The sequence below is a fragment of the Anoplophora glabripennis genome, unplaced genomic scaffold (assembly GCF_000390285.2).
Source record: "Anoplophora glabripennis isolate ALB-LARVAE unplaced genomic scaffold, Agla_2.0 scaffold446, whole genome shotgun sequence".
NCBI lineage: Eukaryota > Metazoa > Arthropoda > Insecta > Coleoptera > Cerambycidae > Anoplophora > Anoplophora glabripennis.
Genome location: NW_019416578.1, coordinates 115,367 through 143,249, shown reverse-complemented (window position 1 = coordinate 143,249; position 27,883 = coordinate 115,367). Strand labels below are relative to the sequence as shown.

Genomic DNA, 27,883 nt, shown 5'->3' with positions numbered 1-27,883 from the left:
TTGGTTTTTGTTAATAAGGTCCTCATATTTTACGGTATTTTTAGCAATTCCTTTATTTTTTATGAAAATATCCTAGGGAGGCATTGATATGGCAGAGAAACAAAAGAAATGTTTATAACTGTCAATAGTTTTTCCTGTCATTAGCTTTGACTGTAGAAAAAAAAGCAGCGGATTCTCTACATATTCTTAAAATTATTTTGTCACATTTTCCATACATAACAAACAAATTAAAATAATAGTTATAATAATAGTATAATTTAAACGATCCCCAGGCATTTTTATTTATATTTTCAGCAAAAACTAGTATTTAGATACAACAATAATTTCACAACAACTTGACAAATGTCATGTTATTTCAATTGTTTTTGTTTTCAAGTGTTTCTGGTCTTGGCCAATTTGACAACAGATTTAATACGAGAATAACTGTCCAGAAAATAGAAAATTGCAAATATCTCTAAAAGTAGTAACGGCAACCCTAACAATGATTATATGGCTTGAAAGGAAATTTCAATCTGCGTACGACAAAGTAAAAAAAAATATAAGGTGTTCCATTTAAGTTAACAAAGGACTACGATATAATATTTGAAAGGATATTTTACAGAATTCAATAATGGTCAAAAATGGAGATAACCCGGTATCTCTTAAATAAATCAAAATACTGAGATTAGTTGTCTGCATTAAACTTTCATAAAAATTCGAGCCTGTGACATCTCAACTGGTTTTTGACATTTCAGAAATTGTGAAAAATTCGGCAAAACCGTCGATTTTGGCATTTTTCAATTCTGACAGTTTAAAAAATATACAGAGATACTCTCTATACATATTATTTATTTGTGAAAATATTTGATTTTGGAAGTAGCTTTTTTTTGAAATTGTGTTTCCTGACACAATTATATGTACCATGAATGTTGTTGAATGTTTTTTTCAAAAATCGGGCCAACCTCGAATTTTGTGGGCTTAAAATTAAGTAAAAAATACACTGAATAAAAGCCTAAATTTGTGTATTTGTAGAGGTCGATCGTCATATTGTTTATAATAAAAGAAAAAAATAATTTCAGTTTTTAATTTATATCTCCGAAAATAAGTGCCTAATCGACATGAGGTATACTTATCGATTTTGTTCTTGACGAAATTTGCTACAAGAGTAGGCATTTGTGAAAGCTCGCAAAATTTTTTTTACATTGCAAAATTAGCGGTGAAAAAAAATTTGCTAAATTTTCAGCATTAAATAGAAATAACGAACTTGACTGAAATTAGATGGAACTACAGGAAAAGATAAACTGTTGGGGTGCTCAACAAATACCCGCAATCCGGTCCCCCAATTTCAAAATGGCAAAATTATAAAGTCGAAAATGCAAGCGCGTATGTCTTCTGCTCAGGTCAAGATATCGAAATTCGGTAAAAAAAGATCAAAAGGTAATTATCTCTCGTAAAAGTAAAATCTCTCGTTTGCGTAAATTTCAGACTTTTAAGTTGCAAAATAATAAAGTTATTAACAAAAAGCCAAAAAAAAAACGGCAACTCGGCGGTTTTTTAATATATAGATTTCAAACCAATTACATAAAAAAACATGAATTATGTCAGCACCCAGACATGCAACGCAGGCGAGGGAACGTCGCCGTAGGGCCAACGAAAACAAATAAACACTCAAAGCCCTTGATAAATTGTGTTGATAGATATGTATAGAGATATATAGGCTTAGGGAAGTTTTTAAGACATCAGATTTAAACTAGCCAGCGAAGTGTACTCGTCAACTAAAATAAAGTCGTTGTAATAATATTGAATATTGCAGTTTTCCTTACAATTAAGTTAAAAAAAAGCGTCTCGATCCGACCAATAGGAGCCGAGAAATTTTTTTTTTAAACGGTATTTTGGCTTTTCTATTTAATACTTTATTTATTTATAGAAGATTGCCTTATGTATTGTGTTTGTTTGCTTAATAGGCAGAAATAAACAGAATAGTTGCGCGGTGAACGCCTTCTAAAAAAATATTGCCTTCGTTGAGCACGAACATCAACCTCGGACCATACAACGTGTAGTACACGCAAGTTCTGTATTCTGCTTCTCTACGTAGCGTTGTTTACGGCGGTTGTCATGGCAACGAAGCGGCCAACGTGTGATTAAACTACGGCATTGGGGGACCGAGTGATGCAGAAATTGAAGCAATTTTATTACATGAATCGGTCAAATGGTCATTTTAAATGAAAAAACTGTGGAGTGCTATTAAATTAGAGGGTGGAAATTGGAGATAGGGGTGAAAATGCACCCCTTTCAGTTTTTTATTTGTAGCTCGAAAACAAAGCAAAATTTCGCTATAGTTCATAGGAAAAAATTTGTAGAAAATTGAATTTCCCATTTTTGCCAATCAATGAATATGCTTCGCCTATTCTCAATGTCACGAGCCGCCACTGCTGAGCGGCAGCCAGGAGAGCGGAGCGCTGTGACGTCATGGTGCCCATGCTGCGGTCGGCTTCTCAAAATTCTTACTCTTAACAAATGGATTGTGGCACTTAGAAAGCAGCTACCGGGTTGCTTTTTTTAAATCAGCTTATTTGTTTCCGCTCTTTCGAATTGTGTAAGCAAAATCTGTGAAAGTCGTCGTCAGACACCGAAAAATAAATTTTTATTGACTACACGTTTTCTTTTGCTGTTTCATTATGCTTTCGATATTTTGAAAAGTAAGGTCTTTTTATGTATTTAAAAACAAAAGTCAATTATTTCTCTTTTTAAGAAAAAAACATTTCTCTGCTCCTATTGGACGGATCGAGACACTTTTTTTTTATTAAATTCATGTTTTTTAAGCACTATTTGATGTAATTGGTTTGAAATCTGTATATTAAAAAATTGCCGAGATAAGGACCCTAATTACCGTTTTTTTTTTGGTTTTTGTTAATAAATTTTTGTATTTTTCAACTTAAAAATCGGAAATTTGGGTAAACGCGAGACAATTACCTTTCTATCTTTTTTTTACCGAATTTCAATATGTTGACTTGGACAGAAGATATACGCGCTCGCATTTTCGACTTGCAGTAGGTAGGCCGCCATTTTGAAATCGGGGGTCCGGATTGCGGGTATTTGTTGAGCCCCCCACCAGTTACCTTTTCCTGTAGTTTCATCCAATTTCAGGCAAATTCGTTTGTGCACATTTTTTCCTTCACCGCTAATTTTGCAATGTAAAAAAGAATTTGTGAGCTTTTGCAAAAGCCTATCCTTATAGTAAATTTTCTCAGGATCAAAATCGATAAGTATACCTCATGTCGATTAGAGGCTTATTTTCGGAGATATAAGCGAAACACTGAAAAAAGTTTGTTATAAACAATCTGACGATCGACCTCTACAAATATACAAATTTAGGCTTTTATTCTGTGAATTTTTTACTTAATTTTAAGCCCATAAAATTCGAGTTAGGCCCGCTGAAACCGGTTTTGAAACAGGCATGTGTTTGGTCTAATTCGCCCGGATTATTAAAGTAAAAACATAAAACAGTTGAAAACGAGTTCCTACAATATCTAAAATACAATTAATTACATCCATACTATTTGAAAATTTTTTTTGCAGACGGTATCTTTTGAACTAATTTTTTAATTTATGAAAGGATAATTGCTAATATCTGAAGTTATGAATCATAATTTTATATGTAATTCTATTTTGCAAATTTATCATAACCGGTTGAAGTTATTAGCCTTATTCGTTTTCCTCGAATAGCGTAAACAATCTTACCGACGTACCACGTGTCGCCATCTCTTGTTGACATACACAAATAAATGGGGCGGTAAATTTAAATCGCTTGGAAGTAATTTATACAAAAAAATCCATGTTTTGCTATCGTCATCTACAATCTGCAAATTTATTAGCATACTTACTGGCAAATAACAAATACTCGGCTGCAAAGACAATAAGACAGTTAGGAATCTTGTCTGTAGATTTCTGGTATCTGAGATCATTGTTTAACTTCACCTGATAAGATTTCTTAGAATTTTTTTTCTTTAGTTTGCATTAGAATTCCTTTAAAACAAGATAGAAAATACTCTTTAAAGTACTGATACCAAATGAATACTTTCTGATTTGAACGGACCACTTCACCCTTAAACTTTTGTTCACAGGCAATCAAAAACATTTCGTTAATGTTTGTTATTTTTATAGAGGTTCATATTTTTTTTATCACTGTTAGACATCAAGTGTTGAATTTAAAAAACATTAAAGCAAAAAAATATCGGAATAACAAAGACATTGTACTGCTGAAGTCATTTAATAGAAACTGAAATGGTTATTAACGTTACAAAATCTAAACTAGACAAACACAATATTTACGCTTAAATATAAAAATGTGGGAACATCCTAACTGATTTGCCAATCGTCGTACTCCCGTAATTCCTGCAAGATTTCCGGAAACGGCGGACGCTCATTGGGATCATGATCCGTAATATTTTCGAGATAATACCACAACGGAAAGGGGCACTTCAGAGGTAGAGGAGGCCTAAAATAATAAATATATAAACGAAATATGGACCAATACGTTCTTTTCATAAGTTATTAAAAAAAACTCACATATCAACCTCGAACATAAACCTGTCCAGAAAGAGTCGTCGGGTAGATCCAGGGGGCATGGCAAACCTCGACGCTATTTCGGGGTCCACATTGTACAGTTCGCATCCCAACAGGGCCAAGTCCCACACGTCCGATTTTGTCGAAAATCGTTTTTCTTTCTTCACCTCGGGCGCCGAGTACTCCCAAACCAAAGCGCCGTCCTAGAATTAAAAAAAATATATATACCAAAGCATCAGATTTAGACGCAAGTCAATTATATTTTCTCTCGTAAGTTTAAAGTATCGAGAAAAAAGACACAACACATAAATATTATTTAACCGAGAAGCTTATAAAACAAGTGTGTAAACTAACACATTTTGTCATGTGATCAAGAACGCGTTGTGACGTCATTTAGTGCGACTGAGAACACAACCTGCTTCTCGACCCTAGAACAACGCATAATATAGGCCGCTAAGTGCCTTGTATTACCGACGGACCATGGTTCGCCACCTCTTGTTGACATACAGAAATAAATCAGTTTAAAGATTATATTACAGGTTTCATACTCTCATAATTGACACATATTCTTATTTTTCATCTAAATGAAAGCATGACATAATGGTTATAATTTTAAAATGTAACAAACCATAGCAAAAGTTTGTTACAATTTTTGAACGTGTATTTAATTCGAGAGCCTCAATGTCAATGATCTAGCCAATGTTAACGGTCTACAAGGTGTTTCTGCATGGATTATTAGTTTTTTGGATTGACGTGTTTGTGCATCCTCATCGTTAAATTTCTGAGTTAAAAGAGATTTGACAACAATGCATGTCATAGTTCAGGCTCGGGGTTAGCACGATTGTAATATGGGCCAAAGGACTTTTTATTATCATAAACAGTGGTTTTCTAGTGCAAAAAAAAAGTTAATATACCCATTTTCGTTACCTGATCTACGTAAATTCCATCGGTGTCCCCCACATACTGACAATAACGAAAGTTGCCGATCTTGCAGTTGCTGGGTGAGCTGAGATAGATATTTTCGCTCCTTAAATTCCTGAGTACGTATTGTCTTTGCGAGATATACACCATGGCGGAAGTCACGCATTTCAGCAAGCTGAGTATACTCTTGCTGGTAAAATTATACGTCTAGAAAATGCGTTTTTTTTTACATCTCGGAACAAAAATAGTCACAAAGAAATAGATCGTAATACGAAATTTTAACGCTAACGTACCTCCAGAGCCAAATTTATATTACCCAGCGTCGTACTCTCCATAGCGAATCTCGGCCCCGTTTTATCGAAGGCCAGTATCTTTATGATATTTTCATGATCCAACTGAGAGAGGAGTTTGGCTTCTTGTATAATTTTCAAATCGTCGTCGCTACCACAGCTCTCTCGGATTTCTGCTTCGACTTTGTGTCCGTATTTGTTGTAATATGCTCCGCCGCTGAATTTCCCAAAACCTGCAAATGATTTTTTTTTTCGTAAAATAAATTGATTAAAAATTACTGAAAGAAGATTAAGATTTTGACAAAAGTAGAGATCGGAACATTTATACAAAAAGTCCCTGATGACGACATATCTCTAATCACGATATACAGGGTGATCGCGAGGTAATGGCCCAAAATTCATGGGTAGATTCCCCAAACAAAAATATTGTGATTTAGCCGATCTTACCTTAGTCCAAAAGTTGATAGTTAAAGAGATACGGGGTGTTAATTGTAAAATATTGTTTCAGTTTTTTTTTAATTTGTTCTTTAACAAATGCAAATATCCTCACAAAATTTTGGAGATTGGAGTTCCTTGAGTAGAGGAATTGAAATCTGTTCACATTTTGGTTAGAGTTCATAGAGGGCGCTAGCTGCAGTGAATTGAATGTGTTAAAAACGACATAACTTTTTTGTACTTATGTCATCTTTGGTAACAAATTCATATTTTTCAACTTTTTTTACACAAAAAAGGTATACTCTATTAAAGTAGCTATCTCGCACCGTTTTCGAGATATTTGGCTATGAAACTTCCAATGCTGTTGTATTAAATTACAATTAAGTACCTACAGGTATTATTAATTTAGCGGTAAAGTTTCTTAAGTAGGATTTGGACAAAAATCAAATAATTGACGTCTTCCACTTGTCTTATTGCTGTCATTTGTATGCTATTTCTATTAATTATTATTCGTCTCTAATTAAAATTACATCTTAGGTTACAATTTAAATTGTATACTCGTATACAAGAGATAGATAGAGATAGATATGTGAGATAGAATGCTGAGATTTTTGTTTTTGGAGTTACATGAAATCAGTTGTGTATGGAGAAACTATAAACACTTGAGAAGAACTTTAGCAGCAGGTTTTAAATGCAGCAAAGTCATTTCGCATTAAGGATTTATACTTTAAAATAAGACAATCTTTTAATAAACGTGTTGATAAATGTATTGAAGTTAGAGGTGGACATTTTGAGCAATTATTGTCAAAAAGGCATATTTTTTACTAATGTTTACTATTTTACTGTTCATTACCGACATTTCTAAATTATTTTAATTATTAGCATTGGAAGTTTCAAAGCCAAATATCTCGGAAACGGTACACGACAGCTACTTTAATAAAGTCTACCTCTTTTGTGTAAAAAAAGTTGAAATATAAGAATTTGATACCTTAAAGTACAAAAAAGTTATGTCGTTTCCAACACATTCAATCTACGGCAGATGGCGCCCTCTATGAACTATAACCAAATTGTGAACAAATTTCAATTCCTTTATCCAAGGAACCCCAAACTCCAAAATTTTGTGTAGATATTTGCATTTATTAAGAAATAAATGGAAATAAACTAAAATAATATTTTATATTTAACACTCTGTATCTTTTTAACTATCAATTTTTGGACTAAGGTAAGTTCGGCTAAATCGCAATATTTTTGCTTCGGGTATATCTACCCATGAATTTTGGCCCATTACCTCGGGACCACCCTGTATTTAATCATGGGCTCGCAGGATTGTCATTAAAATTCCTAATAGCAAGACACAAGACACATTTTTGTGGCAGTTTTCAAAGGGGCAGCTTTTACAATTAGTTGACAACTAATGAAATGTTCTTTAAAAATGTTTAAATTTAAAGCTGTAAATAAAGAATTAAATAGGGAATTTTTGACTAATTTTTCAACAGTTTTAAAAAACACTCGTTTGATACTCGGTTGCGAAAAGCTTCAAGCTAGAATAAAAAATAACTACTGTGTCGAAGTGTATGGAAAAAAGCTTAATTTAAATTATTGCGGCGAATTGGAGAACCAGAAGATACTTTACCCAAAAATGCAAGCACATCAGTACAGTCTTCTTTGGGGTCCTTGGCGATGGTCGTCGGCTCTTTTTTGTCGTTTGACGGGGGTTGAAAGCTTTTGTCGTCTTCATTCGACGTTTTTATTTCAGAAGTTGAGGGGGTTGGGCTTCGTCTCTCAGAATCAGCCTAAAATATTTCATTAATTTACGGGACTAGCAAATTCTCCAATTCATTATTCGAACACTGTTATCAATAATGAAAATGTCTCAGCTTTATACATTTGTAAATTTGCTCAAGGAGAACGGGAAATTTTTGTGCGAATTTAAAAGCTTAAAACAGATGCATATATGTATACTTAATAACGCAGAAAAAAGCTTACCATTGCTGAAAAATGGGAATTATAATACCATCAAAACTCAGAACCTGCTAAAAAGAACACTGAAAGTCCACTATCAAATTGCGTGATTGGTAAAATATCTTCGGATCTTCGATATTATCGATATATTTAACAAGATGTAAGAACTGAACCACAGACCTCTAGGAAAAGAATGAACACGGGGCTCAAAGCTCAAGTAAGGGTTGAGCTTTGTAGCGTAGCCAAAAGATGTCGATAAAGGTCACCAAAATCGTCAATTAACCTTTATCGTTAAATTTTACAAAAATAAGCAACAAAATTTTAATTTCCATTATCATAACAATCACAAATATCTGAAGTGTTACCAAAAACTACATTTACACTTTTTGTGACGTCATCTAACAACACTATTAGTTTTTGGAAGACATAACCTTAAATGTTAAAACAAATATCGTTTATTTACCATGTCAATCACAAAATAGATGTTAATATTCATATCATGGGTAAATGATCCAAACAGCACTTCAAGTACTGGAATTTATTCTTGCAAATTCACTCTTCCTCTGAATGGGACACAAAAATGTTTAGTGAGCCACGATATGATGTACTGATGACGTCATTTTCTTCTAGCGAAAAACATTGAGTATAAAGTCCTGCAAAGACCTTTTTTCATCATGCAATTACAGAAAGATAGGTATTTAATTATTTGTTCTGTAGCAGTGCTAAAACAGTTTATGTTTTGTGCTGAAAACCATGATATGAAACAAACCACGACTTTTTTTTTTATTCCAAGGCTAGAAATTGGCCTCAATGATTTGGGATCGAGGGGGATTATCCCTCTTTATCCTGCCTCATCTCGTGTAGGCCTGGAGCCTTCGTAGGTGGGCCCCATCCGTCGTCTACCCCGACCGCAAATTCGGCCGGTGTAGGCGCTTTGTGGGACCTTCTTTTGTCCTGGCTGGGCCCTTTCTTCTGGCGCTCTTCTTGCTTCGCCGGCTCGAGGGGAGGGGTCTCTCTTATATTATATAAGCTGCAAATTATTTCTATTATTAAACAACCAATAATAAGGAAACGTACCAAAAACAAAATAACAAAGCCATTTGCATATGGTTTTTAATCTGGGCGAATTAGACCAAACACATGCCTGTTTCAAAAATCGGGTCTACGTCGAATTTGATGGGCTTAAAATTAAGTAAAAAATACGTAGATTAAAAGCCTAGATATGTGTATTTGTAGAGGTCGAGCGTCACATTGTTTACAACAAAAGAAAAAAATTATTATTTTTCTTTTGTTATAAACAATATGACACTCGACATCTACAAACACACAAATTTAGGCCATAAAATTCGACGTAGGGCCGATTTTTGCGCTAGCGTATACCAGTGGGTCCAAATACAAACATTTCTTTACGCAAATCAGAAATCAAATGATTTAAAAAAGTTTTATATTCAAATAACTATACACTGTGCTGCTTGGATATTTAATAAGGAACATATATAGATGTGAACTTAACTAAACAAACATAATACGGTTTAAACTTAATAAAAAAAATATGATAACATCCTAATCGAATTTCCAGTTGTCGTATTTCTGTAACTCTTCCATAATTTCGGGAAACGTTGGACGTTCATTCGGATCTTCATCGAGAAGCCTCGTTCTGAAGTAATGCCACAGGGGACTTGGACATTTGGAAGGTACAGAAAGCCTAAAACAAAAAAAATAATCTACATGTTTTAACACGTAAGCCATCTTTTAAGTGCTCGTTCTTGCACATACACCCTTTGCAGAATGTCTTTCAAGGCACTGAATCTTAGTTTAGGGGTCTGATAAAAAATAAAGATCCTACTATAAACCTTCTGCTTAACGGTGTTGTAACTACGGTTATTAAAAAAATTAATAAAAGATTGAAAACTTACATATCATCGGAAATAAATGCCTTCATATAGGCCAGAATCATTAATCCAGAAAGTATGCTCGCGAACGGTGATTTTTGCGGGTTGACATTGAAAACTTCGCACGCCAACAGAGCCATATCCCATGTGTCAGACTTTGCCGAAAATCGATTCTCTTGTTTTACCTCCGGTGCCGAGAGATCGCTAATCAAATCGTCATCCTAGAGTAAAATCAAATTAATCCTTTGCGTCAGAGGCGATTATGTTTTTTGCTCATAAGTTTAAAGCACTATAAAAAAATTTAGTCGGCATTTTATCGCTTATTTATAGAAAAGTGTCGGGTATACGATAGACATTTGCAATTTTTACAAGTTTAAATTTTAAACGCACAAAAAGCTTTTGAAAAATCTTATTTGGTTCGGTTCTATTGTTAAAAATAACTCATTTTAATTACCATTTGTTGTTTGAAGTCATTTATTTTGTTGTACAGAAAAATCCCAAATATTATGTAGAACAAAAATCTGAGTATACCCATTTCAAAAAAACCATTGCCAAATTCAGGGGAACAACAAACATACAAAAAGAACAAAGAATGACCCGTTTTTCGACATATTTTTCCCTGTAACATTGAAAGTAAGCCCTAAACCAAAGAAGTCATTCTTTATTTTTTGTTTATTTTAAGATTTTCTATAAAGTTACGACAACTGCGAATCAAAAAGTTGAACTTTGCATTAACAATGGGCGAAAAATAGTAGAAAATCGTATGTATACTTGGAGCAATTTTTGAAATTAGTAAAAAGTAAATATTTATAAATATTGATGAAACTTTGTGATCAAACAGTAAAACATATGTCAATTCTACCCTAAAAATTTTGCAATGATCGATTATATTGGTTTTCGCTTGACAGGATTGTTAATTAAGAACATTTTAAAAAGTTTATCGTACCGTGGTACAATGGGAAATATTGGAAAAAATTCGAGCAACGCGTCAAAACTAATCAAATAGTACTGATTTTTTTTTATTCTTTCCGAAATTACCTGTACTGTAAAGTTCCGGTGAGGTAATTGGAATATATGCCTAGAATTTTTTGAAGTTGAATTGATAGAAGTTGAAGAATTGATATTCGGTATCTAAAAATGAAAAAAAAAAAGGAAAATTATTTACTAAAGGCTGCCAAACAAAAAAAAAATCATAAACATTAAACATGTTCCTAAATCATGAATCTAGACCAAAAAACATAACCTCAAATTCATGAATCTTAACCTAAAACGTACATACTAAATTTTTTCTGAACCTGCGAGTATAAATCCATAAAAATGGTACTTTTGAGTGTGCAACAAATATTTTTGCATAACTTTAACTCAAATTCATAGGAGGCTGACCAGGAAACCTGAAAACCTAACCTCAAATCCAAAATAATTAAGTTAAAAATCCGCAGAAACAATATAATTTCTTCAACAAAGGATTTTTTTTGTTTGGCAGCCTTTAGTACATAATTTTCCTTTTTTTTTCATTTTTAGATACCGAATATGTCAAACTTTGTTTGATCGAGTTTGAGGCTAGAGATTACTCGGCCATTTTGAAAAATTCTAGGCACATATTCCAATTACCTCACCGGACGGAACTTTATAGTACAGGTAACTTCGGAAAGAATAAAAAAATCAGTACTATTTGATTAGTTTTGACGCGTGGCTCGAATGTTTTTCCAATATTTCCCACTGTGGCGTGGGTTTAAATGAAGGTTTAGAAAAGGCACAAAGGTTTTTAACCAAATACAACAGCATTCTACCGTGTAGATTCTGATATATATAAGTGTAAAGTTAATAATAGCCTTACATAATCGTGAAGTCGAGAAAAAAAATGTTTTTATAGCTAATTACAAATACTTTCAACATCCGTTTAGTGCATTTTTGGCAGATAAAAACTTAATGAAAGAAAAACCAAGAAAGGTACCGTGGTCACTGGAATTTCTCGGTAGAATGGGAGTGGGGATGACTGAGCATCTGCACTGTGGTGCGCAGCCCATGGGTTTTTTTAATTTGATATAGCAAAATAAGAGGAACACGAATATGTCATCAAAAATCAATAAAATAAATAATTTTTGCACGAATTTTGAGTTTAAAGAATTATGCCGCTTTCGAGCCTTTAGAGGCAGCAAGAGCTTTTGCTGTGTAAAGTTACTAGACCGTCCCAGTACCGCGAACGACTGTTCTCATTTAACCCAAAATGGTGACTCGACAAATAACAATTTTAATCATTTACATAAAAAACAAATAAAATGTAACTGAGAAATAGAAATAAAAAAATGGAAAATAAAAACACAATCGGATATTGAAAATAATAAATAGAATGAACCATAAAACCAACAGATGGCGCTACACTTACAAGTGCTTTGGGCAAAACAGTTTCTATATCTGCCTCAATACCGTATTCGATTTTTTTTCGTCATATCCATTTTTCTTACCTCATCAGTGTAAATCCCATTGGTATCCCTGACATACTGACAGTAACGCAAATTGCCGATTTTACAATTACCGCCAGAATCGAGAAGAATATTTTCACTGCTCAAGTTCCTGAGCACGTACTGTCTTTCGGAGATATACACCATGGCCGATGTTACGCCCTTCAGTAACCCGAGTAGTTTCTTGCTGGTAAAATCGTATTTCTAGAAAATACGAACATTTAGAAATCATCAAAAAATATTTTTTTACACATCCAGCTTCAAAGAATAACATTATTAATTAGCGTACCTGTAAAGCGCTACTAAGTTCGCCTAATTTCATGTATTCCGTGGCGAATTTCGGACCTTCCTTAACGAAACCCAGTATCTTTATGATGTTCTGGTGGCACAACTGCGAGAGAAGCTTCGCCTCTTGTACGATATTCGCATCGTCGCCTCTACCGTGGCCCTCTCTGATTTGTACATCGATTTTGCGCCCATCTTTGTTTAAATATGTCCTCCCTTGTAAAACTCCAAACACTGTAACAGAACATTAGTTTCGTGATCGCCGTTGTAGGTCGAAGCTTGTAGAGAAACGTGAAATTGTAATTTTTTTTCTAAGTGTGTTGATTTACATATTTTGAGTTTGAAAGATACCTACGTATAAGCGAGTACACATTATAGACTTCTCTTAAATCCTTGGGATCGACTATCAGTCTTTTCAGTTCCTTTGGGAGAAACACAGCTGGAACAATAATGTAACTATCGTTAACGGTATATTAAAAATATCAAAATGGAAGCAGGAACAATTAAAAAAAAAACTTAATAAACAAGTTTTTGGTAATAAAAATAACGCTTTTCGCGAAATATTGCCTTAAACGACTGAAAAATTAATTTCAGCGAGTTAAATGCTAACGGAAAGTTTAAAATTAATGCATAGTTTATGAAGCAAGTCCGTTATATTGATAAAAAAATAAAGCTATTTATATAACAATTCTTTTCCTTGATATTCTTCGAAAATTTGAAAAATAATGCTAGTTCTGACAATTTTTGAAAAAAAATAACTAACTTGAAACATTTAGAAAATCGCGTACATTGCCATCATAAGAAAAATACTTACAATTTAACTTGACGTTTAGACTACCAATCTCTTCTTTATCGTATTCGTCAACATTGGAAAGTAAAGCACTTATCAATTCCAGTCCAACAACCCTGAAAAAAAAAAATACACAACATTAAGGAAAAAAAATGACAAACTACACCGTCAAGCAAACTGATTTCCACATAGGTATACCTTTTTTTAGGTTCGCCACCAACAACAGCAAATAGTTTTTCCAAAATATTAAGTAATCGGGCTCCATCATCTTCTTTAAGTCTATTAGCAGTCTGTTCTATGACGGAAAGACAATTTTTCTTGAGAGGCCGTTTTTTCAACTTCTTATTGGTCTGTTTATTATTTTGTTGTGCTTCGACAAGCATAGTCTCTTCTTTGATGTCGACAGCGACATTATTTGCGTTACTCCTCCATCGTTTATAATTTTTGTTACCCTTTCTCTATAAAAAAAACACCTTTCGATGAGAAATGTTTACGCTACAAGCAATTGTTCTAATAAAATTGGATTTATCTCCGATATCCTCCATTTAGTGTACAGAATATACAACAAAATTTAGTGATTTTGCAATTTATGTAAGATGTATACAAAAGATACCGTTAAAATTTCATTTCTTTCGTTATTGCAGAACCATATGTTGAGTTGAGGCTAAGTATGGTTTATGTTTTCTAGCAGATTTCAGTAACGGACATTTCTATTAAAACGACACAACAAGATGTACGTGTATTCTTTAAATCTCAAACGTTATAGTTCCCGTAAGATATTACAGGTTATAAAAATAGTCACTTAACATATTGACAAACGATTACTTACCGAAAAATTTTTCTTATTTTTGGACGGCATTTTCCAAATCTAACTCGATAAAAAGAAAAGGTAACTATTTTAATGTAAGGTGTTGATTTAAGTACAAGTATACGCATAAGATTCGTTTTCGTTAAACAACTTTTTATAAAGCAAATTTTGTCGTAAATGCAACACTACCGACACCGATGACAAATACAACTGAAATAAATATCTGAAACGTAAGCGTTGTGTTCTGTGATTCCCGTAAAATATAACCATATAGATAAGAAAAAGTTAGATGGTTAATCTTCCATTCAATAGGAGACACTTCGCGCCATTATTCCATGGCTAGAAATTGGCCTCAATGATTTGGAATCGAGGGGGATTATCCCTCTTTATCCTGCCTCATCTCGTGTAGGCCTGGACAGCCTTCGTAGGTGGGCCCCATCCGTCGTCTACCCCGACCGCAAATGCGGCCGGTGTAGGCGCTTTGTGGGACCTCCTTTTGTCCTGGCTGGGCCCCGCCGGCTAGGGCCCTTTCTTCTGGCGCTCTTCTTGCTTCGCCGGCTCGTCTGTGTAAACCCCGGGGGTAGTGTCATGTTTATGTGTGGTNCCCTTTGCAGAATGTCTTTCAAGGCACTGAATCTTAGTTTAGGGGTCTGATAAAAAATAAAGATCCTACTATAAACCTTCTGCTTAACGGTGTTGTAACTACGGTTATTAAAAAAATTAATAAAAGATTGAAAACTTACATATCATCGGAAATAAATGCCTTCATATAGGCCAGAATCATTAATCCAGAAAGTATGCTCGCGAACGGTGATTTTTGCGGGTTGACATTGAAAACTTCGCACGCCAACAGAGCCATATCCCATGTGTCAGACTTTGCCGAAAATCGATTCTCTTGTTTTACCTCCGGTGCCGAGAGATCGCTAATCAAATCGTCATCCTAGAGTAAAATCAAATTAATCCTTTGCGTCAGAGGCGATTATGTTTTTTGCTCATAAGTTTAAAGCACTATAAAAAAATTTAGTCGGCATTTTATCGCTTATTTATAGAAAAGTGTCGGGTATACGATAGACATTTGCAATTTTTACAAGTTTAAATTTTAAACGCACAAAAAGCTTTTGAAAAATCTTATTTGGTTCGGTTCTATTGTTAAAAATAACTCATTTTAATTACCATTTGTTGTTTGAAGTCATTTATTTTGTTGTACAGAAAAATCCCAAATATTATGTAGAACAAAAATCTGAGTATACCCATTTCAAAAAAACCATTGCCAAATTCAGGGGAACAACAAACATACAAAAAGAACAAAGAATGACCCGTTTTTCGACATATTTTTCCCTGTAACATTGAAAGTAAGCCCTAAACCAAAGAAGTCATTCTTTATTTTTTGTTTATTTTAAGATTTTCTATAAAGTTACGACAACTGCGAATCAAAAAGTTGAACTTTGCATTAACAATGGGCGAAAAATAGTAGAAAATCGTATGTATACTTGGAGCAATTTTTGAAATTAGTAAAAAGTAAATATTTATAAATATTGATGAAACTTTGTGATCAAACAGTAAAACATATGTCAATTCTACCCTAAAAATTTTGCAATGATCGATTATATTGGTTTTCGCTTGACAGGATTGTTAATTAAGAACATTTTAAAAAGTTTATCGTACCGTGGTACAATGGGAAATATTGGAAAAAATTCGAGCAACGCGTCAAAACTAATCAAATAGTACTGATTTTTTTTTATTCTTTCCAAAATTACCTGTACTGTAAAGTTCCGATGAGGTAATTAGAATACATGCCTAGAGTTTTTTGAAGTTGAATTGATAGAAGTTTGACATATTCGGTATCTAAAAATGAAAAAAAAAAGGAAAATTATTTACTAAAGGCTGCCAAACAAAAAAAAATCTTAAACATGTTCCTAAATCATGAATCTAGACCAAAAAACATAACCTCAAATTCATGAATCTTAACCTAAAACGTACATACTAAATTTTTTCTGAACCTGCGAGTATAAATCCATAAAAATGGTACTTTTGAGTGTGCAACAAATATTTTTGCATAACTTTAACTTAAATTCATAGGAGGCTGACCAGGAAACCTGAAAACCTAACCTCAAATCCAAAATAATTAAGTTAAAAATCCGCAGAATATAATTTCTTCAACAAAGGATTTTTTTTGTTTGGCAGCCTTTAGTACATAATTTTCCTTTTTTTTTCATTTTTAGATACCGAATATGTCAAACTTTGTTTGATCGAGTTTGAGGCTAGAGATTACTCGGCCATTTTGAAAAATTCTAGGCACATATTCCAATTACCTCACCGGACGGAACTTTATAGTACAGGTAACTTCGGAAAGAATAAAAAAATCAGTACTATTTGATTAGTTTTGACGCGTGGCTCGAATGTTTTTCCAATATTTCCCACTGTGGCGTGGGTTTAAATGAAGGTTTAGAAAAGGCACAAAGGTTTTTAACCAAATACAACAGCATTCTACCGTGTAGAATCTGATATATAGAAGTGTAAAGTTAATAATAGCTTACATAATCGTGAAGTCGAGAAAAAAAATGTTTTTATAGCTAATTACAAATACTTTCAACATCCGTTTAGTGCATTTTTGGCAGATAAAAACTTAATGAAAGAAAAACCAAGAAAGGTACCGTGGTCACTGGAATTTCTCGGTAGAATGGGAGTGGGGATGACTGAGCATCTGCACTGTGGTGCGCAGCCCATGGGTTTTTTTAATTTGATATAGCAAAATAAGAGGAACACGAATATGTCATCAAAAATCAATAAAACAAATAATTTTTGCATGAATTTTGAGTTTAAAGAATTATGCCACTTTCGTTTGCTTTTAAAAAATAGTTATATTATTCCATGAAATTCGCTTTTCAATGTTTAAATTAAAAAATGTATATATTTTCTTATTTCAATGATCTCTCTGTTAATTCATTGAAGTATAACAAAATTTTCTTCTATATCTACACAGTAGAATGCTGTCGTATATGTCTAAAAAGCAAGGGGTTACGACATAGTTGTTGTGTGTGCAAGATCTTATCGATTGCATAGAAAATTCCCTGGGCAATAATTGTTTATAGCGTAAAATGTTGAAAAGTTAAAAAAAATTGTAAATGGTTACGAAAGTGTAAAAATAGGTATTTTTAGTATTGATCGTTTATTATGACAACAAGGATCTCTAAAAAATTATGTGCCCTTTCTAAACCTTCATTTAAACCCACGACATGCGATAAACTGTTTGAAATTTTTTTAATTAACAATCCTGTCAATCGAAAACCACACTATCGATTGTTGCAAAATTTTTAGGGTAGAATTGACATGTTTTACTATTTGTTCACAAAGTTTCAATATTTATAAATATTTACTTATTTTAAATATTGCTCCAAATATACATACAATTTTCTATTTTTCGCCCATTATTAATGCAAAATTCAACTTTTTTTATTCACAGTTGCTGTAACTTTATAGAAAATCGTTAAATAAATAAAAAATAAGGAATGACTTTTTTTGATTTAGGGCTTACTTTTAATGTTACAAGGAAAAATATGTCGAAAAACGGGTAATTTTTCGTTCTTTTTGTATATTTGTTGTTCCCATGAATTTAGCAATGGTCTTTTGGAATAGGAAAACTCGGATTCTTATTCTACATAATATTTGGGATTTTTCTGTACAACAAAACAGATGACTTCAAATACAAACGACTCGAATGTTCTACCTCCGTGACTAAAAAATAATTATACAAGTTCAGGACACCTCTTTGAAAATGATACGCTACGTCAGTTGATAAAATCGGTGTTAAGCTTATCGGTTCAACAGATTATTAGCACTCGAGCCTTTAGAGGCAGCAAGAGCTTTTGCTGTGTAAAGTTACTAGACTGTCCCAGTACCGCGAACGATTGTTCTCATTTAACCCAAAATGGTGACTCGACAAATAACAATTTCAATCATTTACATAAAAAACAAATAAAATGTAACTGAGAAATAGAAATAAAAAAATGGAAAATAAAAACACAATCGGATATTGAAAATAATAAATAGAATGAACCATAAAACCAACAGATGGCGCTACACTTACAAGTGCTTTGGGCAAAACAGTTTCTATATCTGCCTCAATACCGTATTCGATTTTTTTTCATCATATCCATTTTTCTTACCTCATCAGTGTAAATCCCATTGGTATCCCTGACATACTGACAGTAACGCAAATTGCCGATTTTACAATTACCGCCAGAATCGAGAAGAATATTTTCACTGCTCAAGTTCCTGAGCACGTACTGTCTTTCGGAGATATACACCATGGCCGATGTTACGCCCTTCAGTAACCCGAGTAGTTTCTTGCTGGTAAAATCGTATTTCTAGAAAATACGAGCATTTAGAAATCATCAAAAAATATTTTTTTACACATCCAGCTTCAAAGAATAACATTATTAATTAGCGTACCTGTAAAGCGCTACTAAGTTCGCCCAATTTCATGTATTCCGTGGCGAATTTCGGACCTTCCTTAACGAAACCCAGTATCTTTATGATGTTCTGGTGGCACAACTGCGAGAGAAGCTTCGCCTCTTGTACGATATTCGCATCGTCGCCTCTACCGTGGCCCTCTCTGATTTGTACATCGATTTTGCACCCATCTTTGTTTAAATATGTCCTCCCTTGTAAAACTCCAAACACTGTAACAGAACATTAGTTTTGTGATCGCCGTTGTAGGTCGAAGCGTATAGAGAAACGTGAAATTATTATTTTTTTTGCTAAGTGTGTTGATTTACATATTTTGGGATTGAAAGATACCTACGTATAAGCGAGTATACATTGTAAACTTCTCTTAAATCCTTGGGATCGACTATCAGTCTTTTCAGTTCCTTTGGGAGAAACACAGCTGGAACATAATGTAACTATCATTAACGGTATATTAAACATATCAAAATGGCGGCAGAAATAATTAAAAAAAACTTAATAAACCAAGTTTTTGGTAGTAAAAATAACGCTTTACGTGAAATATTACCTTAAACGACTGAAAAATTCATTTCAGCGAGTTAAATGCTATCGGAAAGTTTAAAATTAATGCATAGTTTATGAAGCAAGTCTGTTATATGATTAAAAAAATAAAGCTATTTATATAACAATTCTTTTCCTTGATATTCTTCGAAATTTTGAAAAATAATGCTAGTTCTTCCATCATAAGAAAAATACTTACAATTTAACTTGACTTTTAGACTACCAATCTCTTCTTTATCGTATTCGTCAACATTGGAGAGTAAAGCACTTATCAATTCCAGTCCAACAACCCTGAAAAAAATACAAAACATTAAGAAAAAAAAAATGACAAACTACACCGTCAATCAAACTGATATCCACGTTAAGTATACCTTTTTTTAGGCTCGGCACCAACAACAGCAAATAGTTTTTCCAAAATATTAAGTAATCGGGCTCCATCATCTTCTTTAAGTCTATTAGCAGTCTGTTCTATGACGGAAAGACAATTTTTCTTGAGAGGCCGTTTTTTCAACTTCTTATTGGTCTGTTTATTATTTTGTTGTGCTTCGACAAGCATAGTCTCTTCTTTGATGTCGACAGCGACATTATTTGCGTTACTCCTCCATCGTTTATAATTTTTGTTACCCTTTCTCTATAAAAAAAACACCTTTCGATGAGAAATGTTTACGCTACAAGCAATTGTTCTAATAAAATTGGATTTATCTCCGATATCCTCCATTTAGTGTACAGAATATACAACAAAATTTAGTGATTTTGCAATTTATGTAAGATGTATACAAAAGATACCGTTAAAATTTCATTTCTTTCGTTATTGCAGAACCATATGTTGAGTTGAGGCTAAGTATGGTTTATGTTTTCTAGCAGATTTCAGTAACGGACATTTCTATTAAAACGACACAACAAGATGTACGTGTATTCTTTAAATCTCAAACGTTATAGTTCCCGTAAGATATTACAGGTTATAAAAATAGTCACTTAACATATTGACAAACGATTACTTACCGAAAAATTTTTCTTATTTTTGGACGGCATTTTCCAAATCTAACTCGATAAAAAGAAAAGGTAACTATTTTAATGTAAGGTGTTGATTTAAGTACAAGTATACGCATAAGATTCGTTTTCGTTAAACAACTTTTTATAAAGCAAATTTTGTCGTAAATGCAACACTACCGACACCGATGACAAATACAACTGAAATAAATATCTGAAACGTAAGCGTTGTGTTCTGTGATTCCCGTAAAATATAACCATATAGATAAGAAAAAGTTAGATGGTTAATCTTCCATTCAATAGGAGACACTTCGCGCCATTATTCCATGGCTAGAAATTGGCCTCAATGATTTGGAATCGAGGGGGATTATCCCTCTTTATCCTGCCTCATCTCGTGTAGGCCTGGACAGCCTTCGTAGGTGGGCCCCATCCGTCGTCTACCTCGACCGCAAATGCGGCCGGTGTAGGCGCTTTGTGGGACCTCCTTTTGTCCTGGCTGGGCCCCGCCGGCTAGGGCCCTTTCTTCTGGCGCTCTTCTGAAGGAGACACTTGAAAATCGTAGTTTATCTAAAAATATGACCAACTTATATAAAACTGAGGTAGGTAACTTTATGTAAGCATTATGATAGCCATTAAAACCATTTTTCTAATAATTATAAAAATTTCCAAATTAATAAAAATCAAATCTCTACTACTATTTCATCTGATAATTGAACAGTTCACTTTTTTTTTTAACAACTGCATTTTCTACTGCAAATAACTATGCTTGATATAAAATTTTATTGTTTTTGTAAATGTAAGCTTGAATAGAAATATATTCAATGTTTATACGCAAATTAATGTTGTGTTATTCAGGCATAAGTGAAATACAACAAAAGTAGAATCTAAAGTAAAACTTGTAATTCGTTAAAGAAAAAAAATTGAATGAATATTTCTTTTTCAGTGACAAAAGCAAGCAACCGAGAGATAGCGCTGTTTTCAGTCATGATTTCAAATTAATACTGTAGATGTCGCAGCCCTGCACTTTGTAAGCGGTTCTGAGAAAATTTACGAAAGAATTCCTTTGATCAGTGAAAGTTGACAATCCCGGCATTTTAATATTAGTCAAAATTTAATCACTATTGACGTACGTTTCAAAATCTGTCTCCCACTACAAAAAAGTTGAAAGCATGGTGATGATACTAATTCATGACATATATACAAAATGGTATGGTATTTACGTCAGGCGATCTCCGCATGACGTCACTTGAGACCGGCTCAAACGTCAAATTCGTACAACCTAAAAATGAACATAACCTTAAATTTCCGTCTTTGTATATGACCTTAAATATTGTATTTATTTTGGAGTTTGAGGAATATATTGCATAATAAAATTAATGATGTGAAGATGTTTAGGTTGCAACAACTTTGGTTTATTGTATTTTCATGCAAATATTATATTCACTCTGCCGTGTCTTTATAAACTTTTCTGTGGAGATTCACTAGTTCACAAGAGAAAATTATTATACTACGATAAGGCAATACAAATAAACAATATTTCTACAGAGCAAAACTTAAATTTGTCAAATAATAAGATATCAGAACACATATTCATTTATTTGCAAAAAGTGAACACAAACTAAACTTAAATTCATTTATAGACAACAACTGAAAAACTTGTTACATTTTTAATTGTGGCCAAGCCACGTAGTTATGATTCTTTTTGATCACTTCAATAATCTTTTCCTTTATATTTTCAAAACTTGGCCGTTGCGTCGGATCGTTATGTAAAACTTCCCTCACCAAATAGTTGTGTAACTCGGTAGGACAATCTTGCACCTGCAGCAAACTGAAAAAGGCAACATAATAGAATTAGTCGCTTTATAAGTACAAAAACTAAAAGTATAAACGTTGGATTTTATTGCTTACTGGCCGCGAAAAAGGAACACCCTCCACATCTGTTCTGTCGCATACAAGCATTTCAAAATGTTCCTGGTATTCGAATACGCTTTTCTTACCGAATACAACTCCCAAACCAGTATGCCCATAGCCCACACGTCACTTTTGGTGGTAAATTGATTCGTGGCTTTCGCTTCAGGGGCGACATGTGTGCTGTTTAATCTCAGTTTCTGCAAAATAAGAAAAAACATCAACTTCGAAAATTTGTAAAAAAAAATATTTAAAAAGTAATTTTCTACAGCAGTGTATGTCTAATTTGTGAATTTCAGTGTCTACAATCTCTGACATTAACCTAGTTTAGCTGAACTATACTATTGTCACTACACAGTTTAAATTTAAGCAGAATTCCATCACGTTCCGAACGCTTCCGAAGGGAATGGAGGTTAGCCACAGCTGTACTGATAAATGGCAACATCTTTAAGAGACGACAACGACAGATTGTCTTCACACCTAGTACGATGTGCCAGGATGGTAAACGTGTTCGTTATATTGTCATTTTAGTTTCCGACTTTATCGGTTTACATTTTTTAAAAAGAAACCCGGTAATAAAAAGTTGTACCTACCGTGTCTTGGTAGACTCCCCCAGTGTCTCCCACGTACTTGCACAGTCCAAAGTCGCCAATTTTACATTCCTTCTTAGAGTTAATAAACACGTTCGCACATTTAAGGTCTCTATGTATGTACTGTTTATTGGATAGGTATTCCATCCCAGACGCCACGTCGTGTATTATCACGAGCAAGTCGGAGGTACTCAGACGGATGCGTTCCTAACAAAAAAAAAATTGTGTTAGAATTAATACCTTTCCCGAGAATAGTTAAATAGTTAAACGTTAAACATCTCCCATATCCACGCCATTGAATAATATCGTGCGAAGAAAAGATTTGTTACCATAATTATAGCGTCCACTAGATCCCCGCTCTCCATGAACTCTACGGCGAGCTGCACTATCCCCCTGTCGTGGGTGACTGCCAGAAGTTTCAAAATAACGTCGTGATCAAGCTGAGCCATTACGCTAGCCTCTTCCAGGAACATACCGTTAAATCGCTCGCTTTTTGCTTGTTTTACTGCGACACTTACGATCGGTGCCCCCGGTTTACTTAGGTGTCCTTTCGTCACTTCACCGAACCCGCCATTTCCTAAAACAGCAGGTTTGTTGTGAATAGTCTCGGCTATTGACTAATAACGAGTTGAACTGACACTTACCTAGCAGAACGTAATGGCATTGTATCATGTCTTTCTCAACGTAGAATTTTCTTACCGCCTTGGGTAGTGTCACGTCTGCAATTACAAGTTTTAGTATTGTTGTGCGCATGCAAATAGATTTTCTCACCGTTTAGGTGCGTTTTCAAATAACGTAAATATTCTACACCGCTTTCTTCCAGATTTTCCAAGAGTATGTCCATAATTCCGCACAGTGCATCTCTAAAAACAGAAAATGATTAATGTAGTTACTTCATATAAACAGAGAAGAAATATAGATCTTCCGTTTATCGGTTTGCTTACATTTCCTCAGCATCTCTGTTTTCAAAGAGGGAGACGGTCCTTCCAAGTATCGATACAAGCTGACCGGCACTGCCAGATTTCAGCAGCTGTGCGGATTTCTCAACTATATCGAAGAACATCATCGAATCCTGTGTGCACATTGATTCGTTAGGCATAACATTCACTTCCAACATTTCAGTTTCTCCAGCTTCTTCCTCACTTATCAGAGATTTTGGCGGATCCGCAGGCAAAATGTTTTCATCTTCTACTGAATTTTCAACGGGACTGGTACGGGTAGGAGTAGAAGAATGTTCGTCGCTGTCAAAACTGGGTAGGGTGTTCATCGTTATCCAAGAGCTGCTGCTGTTTGTTAATGTGTCTTCGCTAGCGGTACTTGCAGAAACCATAATGCTGTTGTCAGCTCTCTCAGTAGCTTGAGATCCCCTCTTCCAGCGGTTGAAGAAAAAACGACTCTTCTAAGAGAAAAAATTTATGAAACATTGCAATGTAAGTTTCTTAAATTAATTATATTGTGGGAACCAACTATGCGAACTAAAGCTTCGCCCAGCGTGGAACGACACCGACAATATCTAGAAAACAGCTAAAATCGTTGCAGCATAGTAGAATGACTATAGACGCAGATCGGTCTCGAGCTCACTAGTTCTCATCAGTACCTAAGATTGTATGAATGTAGTTATTTTTTATGATCTTCCGACATGTTTTGAGCGAGGATACAATATAACCTATAAATTACATTATATCTGAAATGTTAATGTTACTCAATGCCTACTGGCCCACAATAGTACTTTGTAACTACTGACAAAAACCACCTACTAATCTGTAGGCACCAGGGACAAGTTACCATAAAGACTAATAATTCTAGGGGAATTGGTTAAAAAATTAGTTTCAATTAATTTGCAGATTGCAGCAGCTGTCATTTACTGAAATAAATGAGATGAATAGCGAAATTAGTCAATAATAATGCTAAAAACGTTCTTTGTTTTACGTTTATGACGAGTAGTTCCAAGGTAGCGTAGGTTAATAAACCAATAGTTTGGGAGAAAGTAGATTAGTTGAAGCAAAAATGAGGAAATCCTGATTATTTTTAATGTAAGAAACAAACTGTATTTGTGGCTGTGAGGGCTATCGAATATTGTACCAGTGGCGTTTATATCAAATTTATGTAATATGAGGCGTCTAATCTAAAGAAAGGAAAAATCTTGCATACAAAAAGCAGCTGACAAAAAATATTTTCTTTGTATTTAAATTTGACACATTATTTTATTATTGGATATTTATCAACGATATCTTATAGTTTTATCATCATTAATGATTTTTTCGCCTAGCATATGTGAAAATAAATCATAAAATGAATGGCAACTCAGACATTGACGAAGAATTTACGAATACTCCACCGGACTTGCAGCAAGATGGAAATAGCAATATTTCTCTGAATTTGTTACCTACAAAGGTAGAGACAACGGTACGAAAAGTATTATGAATTGTTCAGTTACTGGAAAAGCAAAAACATAACAGAAAATGTACTAATCGCTTATCTATTAGAAAAATCAAAGATTGTAAATGCAGGTACACTATGGTTCAAATTTTCAATGTTGCAAAGCACATTAAAGTCGAGGAAAATATTAATTTTGTTAATTTTCATAAAGTTCGAGCATTTTTTAAACAAAATTCTGCAAATTACCTGCCTAAAGTCTAAAAGTTTGACTCAAGAACAATGTATTAAATTTTTTAAGGTAGCACATGATTCGGAATAGCTAATGATCAAAGTAAACTAAGTTGAATTACTTATGTTTTTTTTTTATTTGCATTGCATTATAGATTTCTCTTATTATGGGACTATACGGAGCTTGTTGTCGAAATGAGTTGTTGAATATGAGAACTTGACTACATAGATAATAGAAGACATATTGATTGTTACAGTCCTACAAACAAAAAATAATATTACAAGAACGTTTACAGTCACAAACAAAACAGTTGAATTGAATCTACTTACAATATACAACAAATATGTTTCCCTTAGACCTACCCACACTCCTCATAATCGTCTGTTCAGTGCTACCGATCGGAAAAAATGTATTTAGCAAAATTCCAAGTAGTCACTTTTTTTAAACTGCTTGAACCTAATACATACACAGGATATTGCTTCCGCCGTAGTTTTGCAACCCTACTACCTACTCTAGAAGTGATTTACTAACATTTAAAAAACATGGAGGTTGGCGTTCTTCTGCAGTTGCAGGATATATCGACGTTTAGTTTTCTGAAGCATCGTAAAACCGGTGGTATCATTGTTATTAATTTTTTAGGAAAGATAATCACAATATCCTTATGAATCAACAAATTTTTTTGGGATACGAGTATAGACTGCAAAACCAAACGGGGTAAACCATACATTTTTTTTCTAAAATTCTTCGTCGAGGAGGTAAAAATTGTTGAATTTTCAAAAAGAAAAAGTCTTCCATAATATCTCGCATTTTTCAAGAAGTTTGTATTTGTTATACTATTTTAGTATTATTCAAAATGTTTTTGATATGATTTAAATGAAATAAAAATATTTGAAGCTTATGTCTATATGATTTATTAAAAAAAAAACTTGAATATCTATTAGAAACCCCTTAAATTTTTCAAGCGAAATTATAATGAATTTGTATAATTTGATTTGAACTTAAATATGTTCATATCTTATCAGTACAAGTAACCATTGAAATTACAATTATAAAAAAATGTAATCTAATTGCAATAAAACATCTATGATAAGGTAAAATAACATATTAAAGCGTTCTCGAAAAAATGTTAATTTCGAAAATCACTGACGTATGTTAATGTTCATACTAATAAGAAAAGTAAAATATTACCGTTCAAATGAGTCAGAAATGTCCATCAGTTTCTTTTTATGTCATATCACTGTTTTTTAAGCTGTGCTATCAGATAAATCATAGTGATGGCTGATGCTTGCCCACAAATTTTGACATTACGTTCTGAAGCATTTATCATTGTTATTATTAACACTTATTCACTTTTTTACCCTTTTATAAATGTTTAAGCAACAAATTGTCTCTTTCTTAGAACTTACCCTAAAATTATAGTTTATGTCAACAATTAAAGGGTCCCTCTTATCACGTATGTCTAATGGTCATATTTATCAGTAAACTATACCAAAATGTTTTAATTTATTTCAAAATATATAAAAATTATGCTTTTTGTAGTAAAACATATACAATATGTAATTTGTTTTCTGTCAATATTAACAAATTATGTTTTCCTACCCCTCGAGCCGGCCCTGATTTCGCAAAGGACGTTTAAACTGTACAAATTGCTAAGTCAAACGTAAAACTAACGTATTGTATACATTTTACCAATAATAAATTTAAACATTCAAACGAATTCTTTTAACTATTAACAAATCAAAAAATTGATACGACTACATTTCCAAATTCCAGCTTAGAATTAAATTTTAACCTTAAACACTTACCCCGTGTCTGCTTCTACGTTTGCCTGCCATATTTTAGATCTTAAAAATAAAGAAAATAGCGGTAAAAACCACAGCACTTATACAAAAACCTTACAAATTTGATCTATGTGAAGCTGAAGAATCAACCAACCGAATTCGCTGACAAATTTACTATGGAGCACAAAACCACAGTATACTAATCAATATACTGTGCACAAAACAAAAGCAGAGCGATGAGTACTTCACAGAAAAAAGGTTACTAAATGTCGTAAACAAAGGTAGCGTCAAATAACTTGACAAGTGCTAGTAAAATGAGTTGTACATCGCATGCGCGCCATTATTCTATGGCTAGAAATTGGCCTCAATGATTTGGGATCGAGGGGGATTATCCCTCTTTATCCTGCCTCATCTCGTGTAGGCCTGGACAGCCTTCGTAGGTGGGCCCCATCCGTCGTCTACCCCGACCGCAAATGCGGCCGGTGTAGGCGCTTTGTGGGACCTCCTTTTGTCCTGGCTGGGCCCCGCCGGCTAGGGCCCTTTCTTCTGGCGCTCTTCTTGCTTCGCCGGCTCGTCTGTGTAAACCCCGGGGGTAGTGTCATGTTTATG

The 27,883-nt window shown here is 33.7% G+C and overlaps 4 protein-coding genes across 5 annotated transcripts; all 4 read right to left on the bottom strand.

Annotated features, from left to right (window-relative positions):
- Window positions 1-4,301: 4,301 nt before the first annotated feature.
- Window positions 4,302-8,258, bottom strand: LOC108908719 (tyrosine-protein kinase SRK3-like). The gene is made up of 6 exons (XM_018712844.1): window positions 8,178-8,258; window positions 7,825-7,984; window positions 5,760-5,989; window positions 5,473-5,673; window positions 4,549-4,748; window positions 4,302-4,477 (listed from the first exon to the last, which is right to left on the bottom strand). The coding sequence occupies exons 1-6, from the start codon at window positions 8,178-8,180 to the stop codon at window positions 4,339-4,341; spliced, it is 933 nt and encodes a 310-aa protein (XP_018568360.1). The 5' UTR covers window positions 8,181-8,258; the 3' UTR covers window positions 4,302-4,338.
- A 1,322-nt stretch (window positions 8,259-9,580) lies between these two features.
- LOC108908747 (ephrin type-A receptor 8-like) lies at window positions 9,581-14,586 on the bottom strand. The gene is made up of 8 exons (XM_023454998.1): window positions 14,412-14,586; window positions 13,781-14,040; window positions 13,607-13,698; window positions 13,148-13,231; window positions 12,797-13,026; window positions 12,511-12,711; window positions 10,070-10,266; window positions 9,581-9,858 (listed from the first exon to the last, which is right to left on the bottom strand). The coding sequence occupies exons 1-8, from the start codon at window positions 14,439-14,441 to the stop codon at window positions 9,717-9,719; spliced, it is 1,236 nt and encodes a 411-aa protein (XP_023310766.1). The 5' UTR covers window positions 14,442-14,586; the 3' UTR covers window positions 9,581-9,716.
- Window positions 14,587-15,129: 543 nt separating this feature from the next.
- On the bottom strand, window positions 15,130-20,574 carry LOC111691738 (serine/threonine-protein kinase 4-like). The gene is made up of 7 exons (XM_023454995.1): window positions 20,400-20,574; window positions 19,769-20,028; window positions 19,597-19,688; window positions 19,195-19,278; window positions 18,843-19,072; window positions 18,557-18,757; window positions 15,130-15,330 (listed from the first exon to the last, which is right to left on the bottom strand). Exons 1-7 carry the CDS (start codon window positions 20,427-20,429, stop codon window positions 15,130-15,132), a joined length of 1,098 nt encoding a protein of 365 aa, XP_023310763.1. The 5' UTR covers window positions 20,430-20,574.
- Window positions 20,575-21,840: 1,266 nt separating this feature from the next.
- Window positions 21,841-27,435, bottom strand: LOC108908740 (ephrin type-A receptor 4a-like). 2 transcript variants are annotated; one of them, XM_018712866.1, is made up of 9 exons: window positions 27,393-27,435; window positions 27,299-27,337; window positions 23,830-24,284; window positions 23,657-23,748; window positions 23,530-23,604; window positions 23,215-23,462; window positions 22,889-23,092; window positions 22,296-22,495; window positions 21,841-22,215 (listed from the first exon to the last, which is right to left on the bottom strand). In XM_018712866.1, the coding sequence occupies exons 2-9, from the start codon at window positions 27,326-27,328 to the stop codon at window positions 22,047-22,049; spliced, it is 1,473 nt and encodes a 490-aa protein (XP_018568382.1). In that variant the 5' UTR covers window positions 27,329-27,337; window positions 27,393-27,435; the 3' UTR covers window positions 21,841-22,046. The 2 variants fall into 2 exon arrangements, with proteins under 2 accessions (XP_018568382.1, XP_018568383.1); XM_018712867.1 differs by lacking the exons at window positions 27,299-27,337; window positions 27,393-27,435 and adding an exon at window positions 24,394-24,558.
- Window positions 27,436-27,883: the final 448 nt, after the last annotated feature.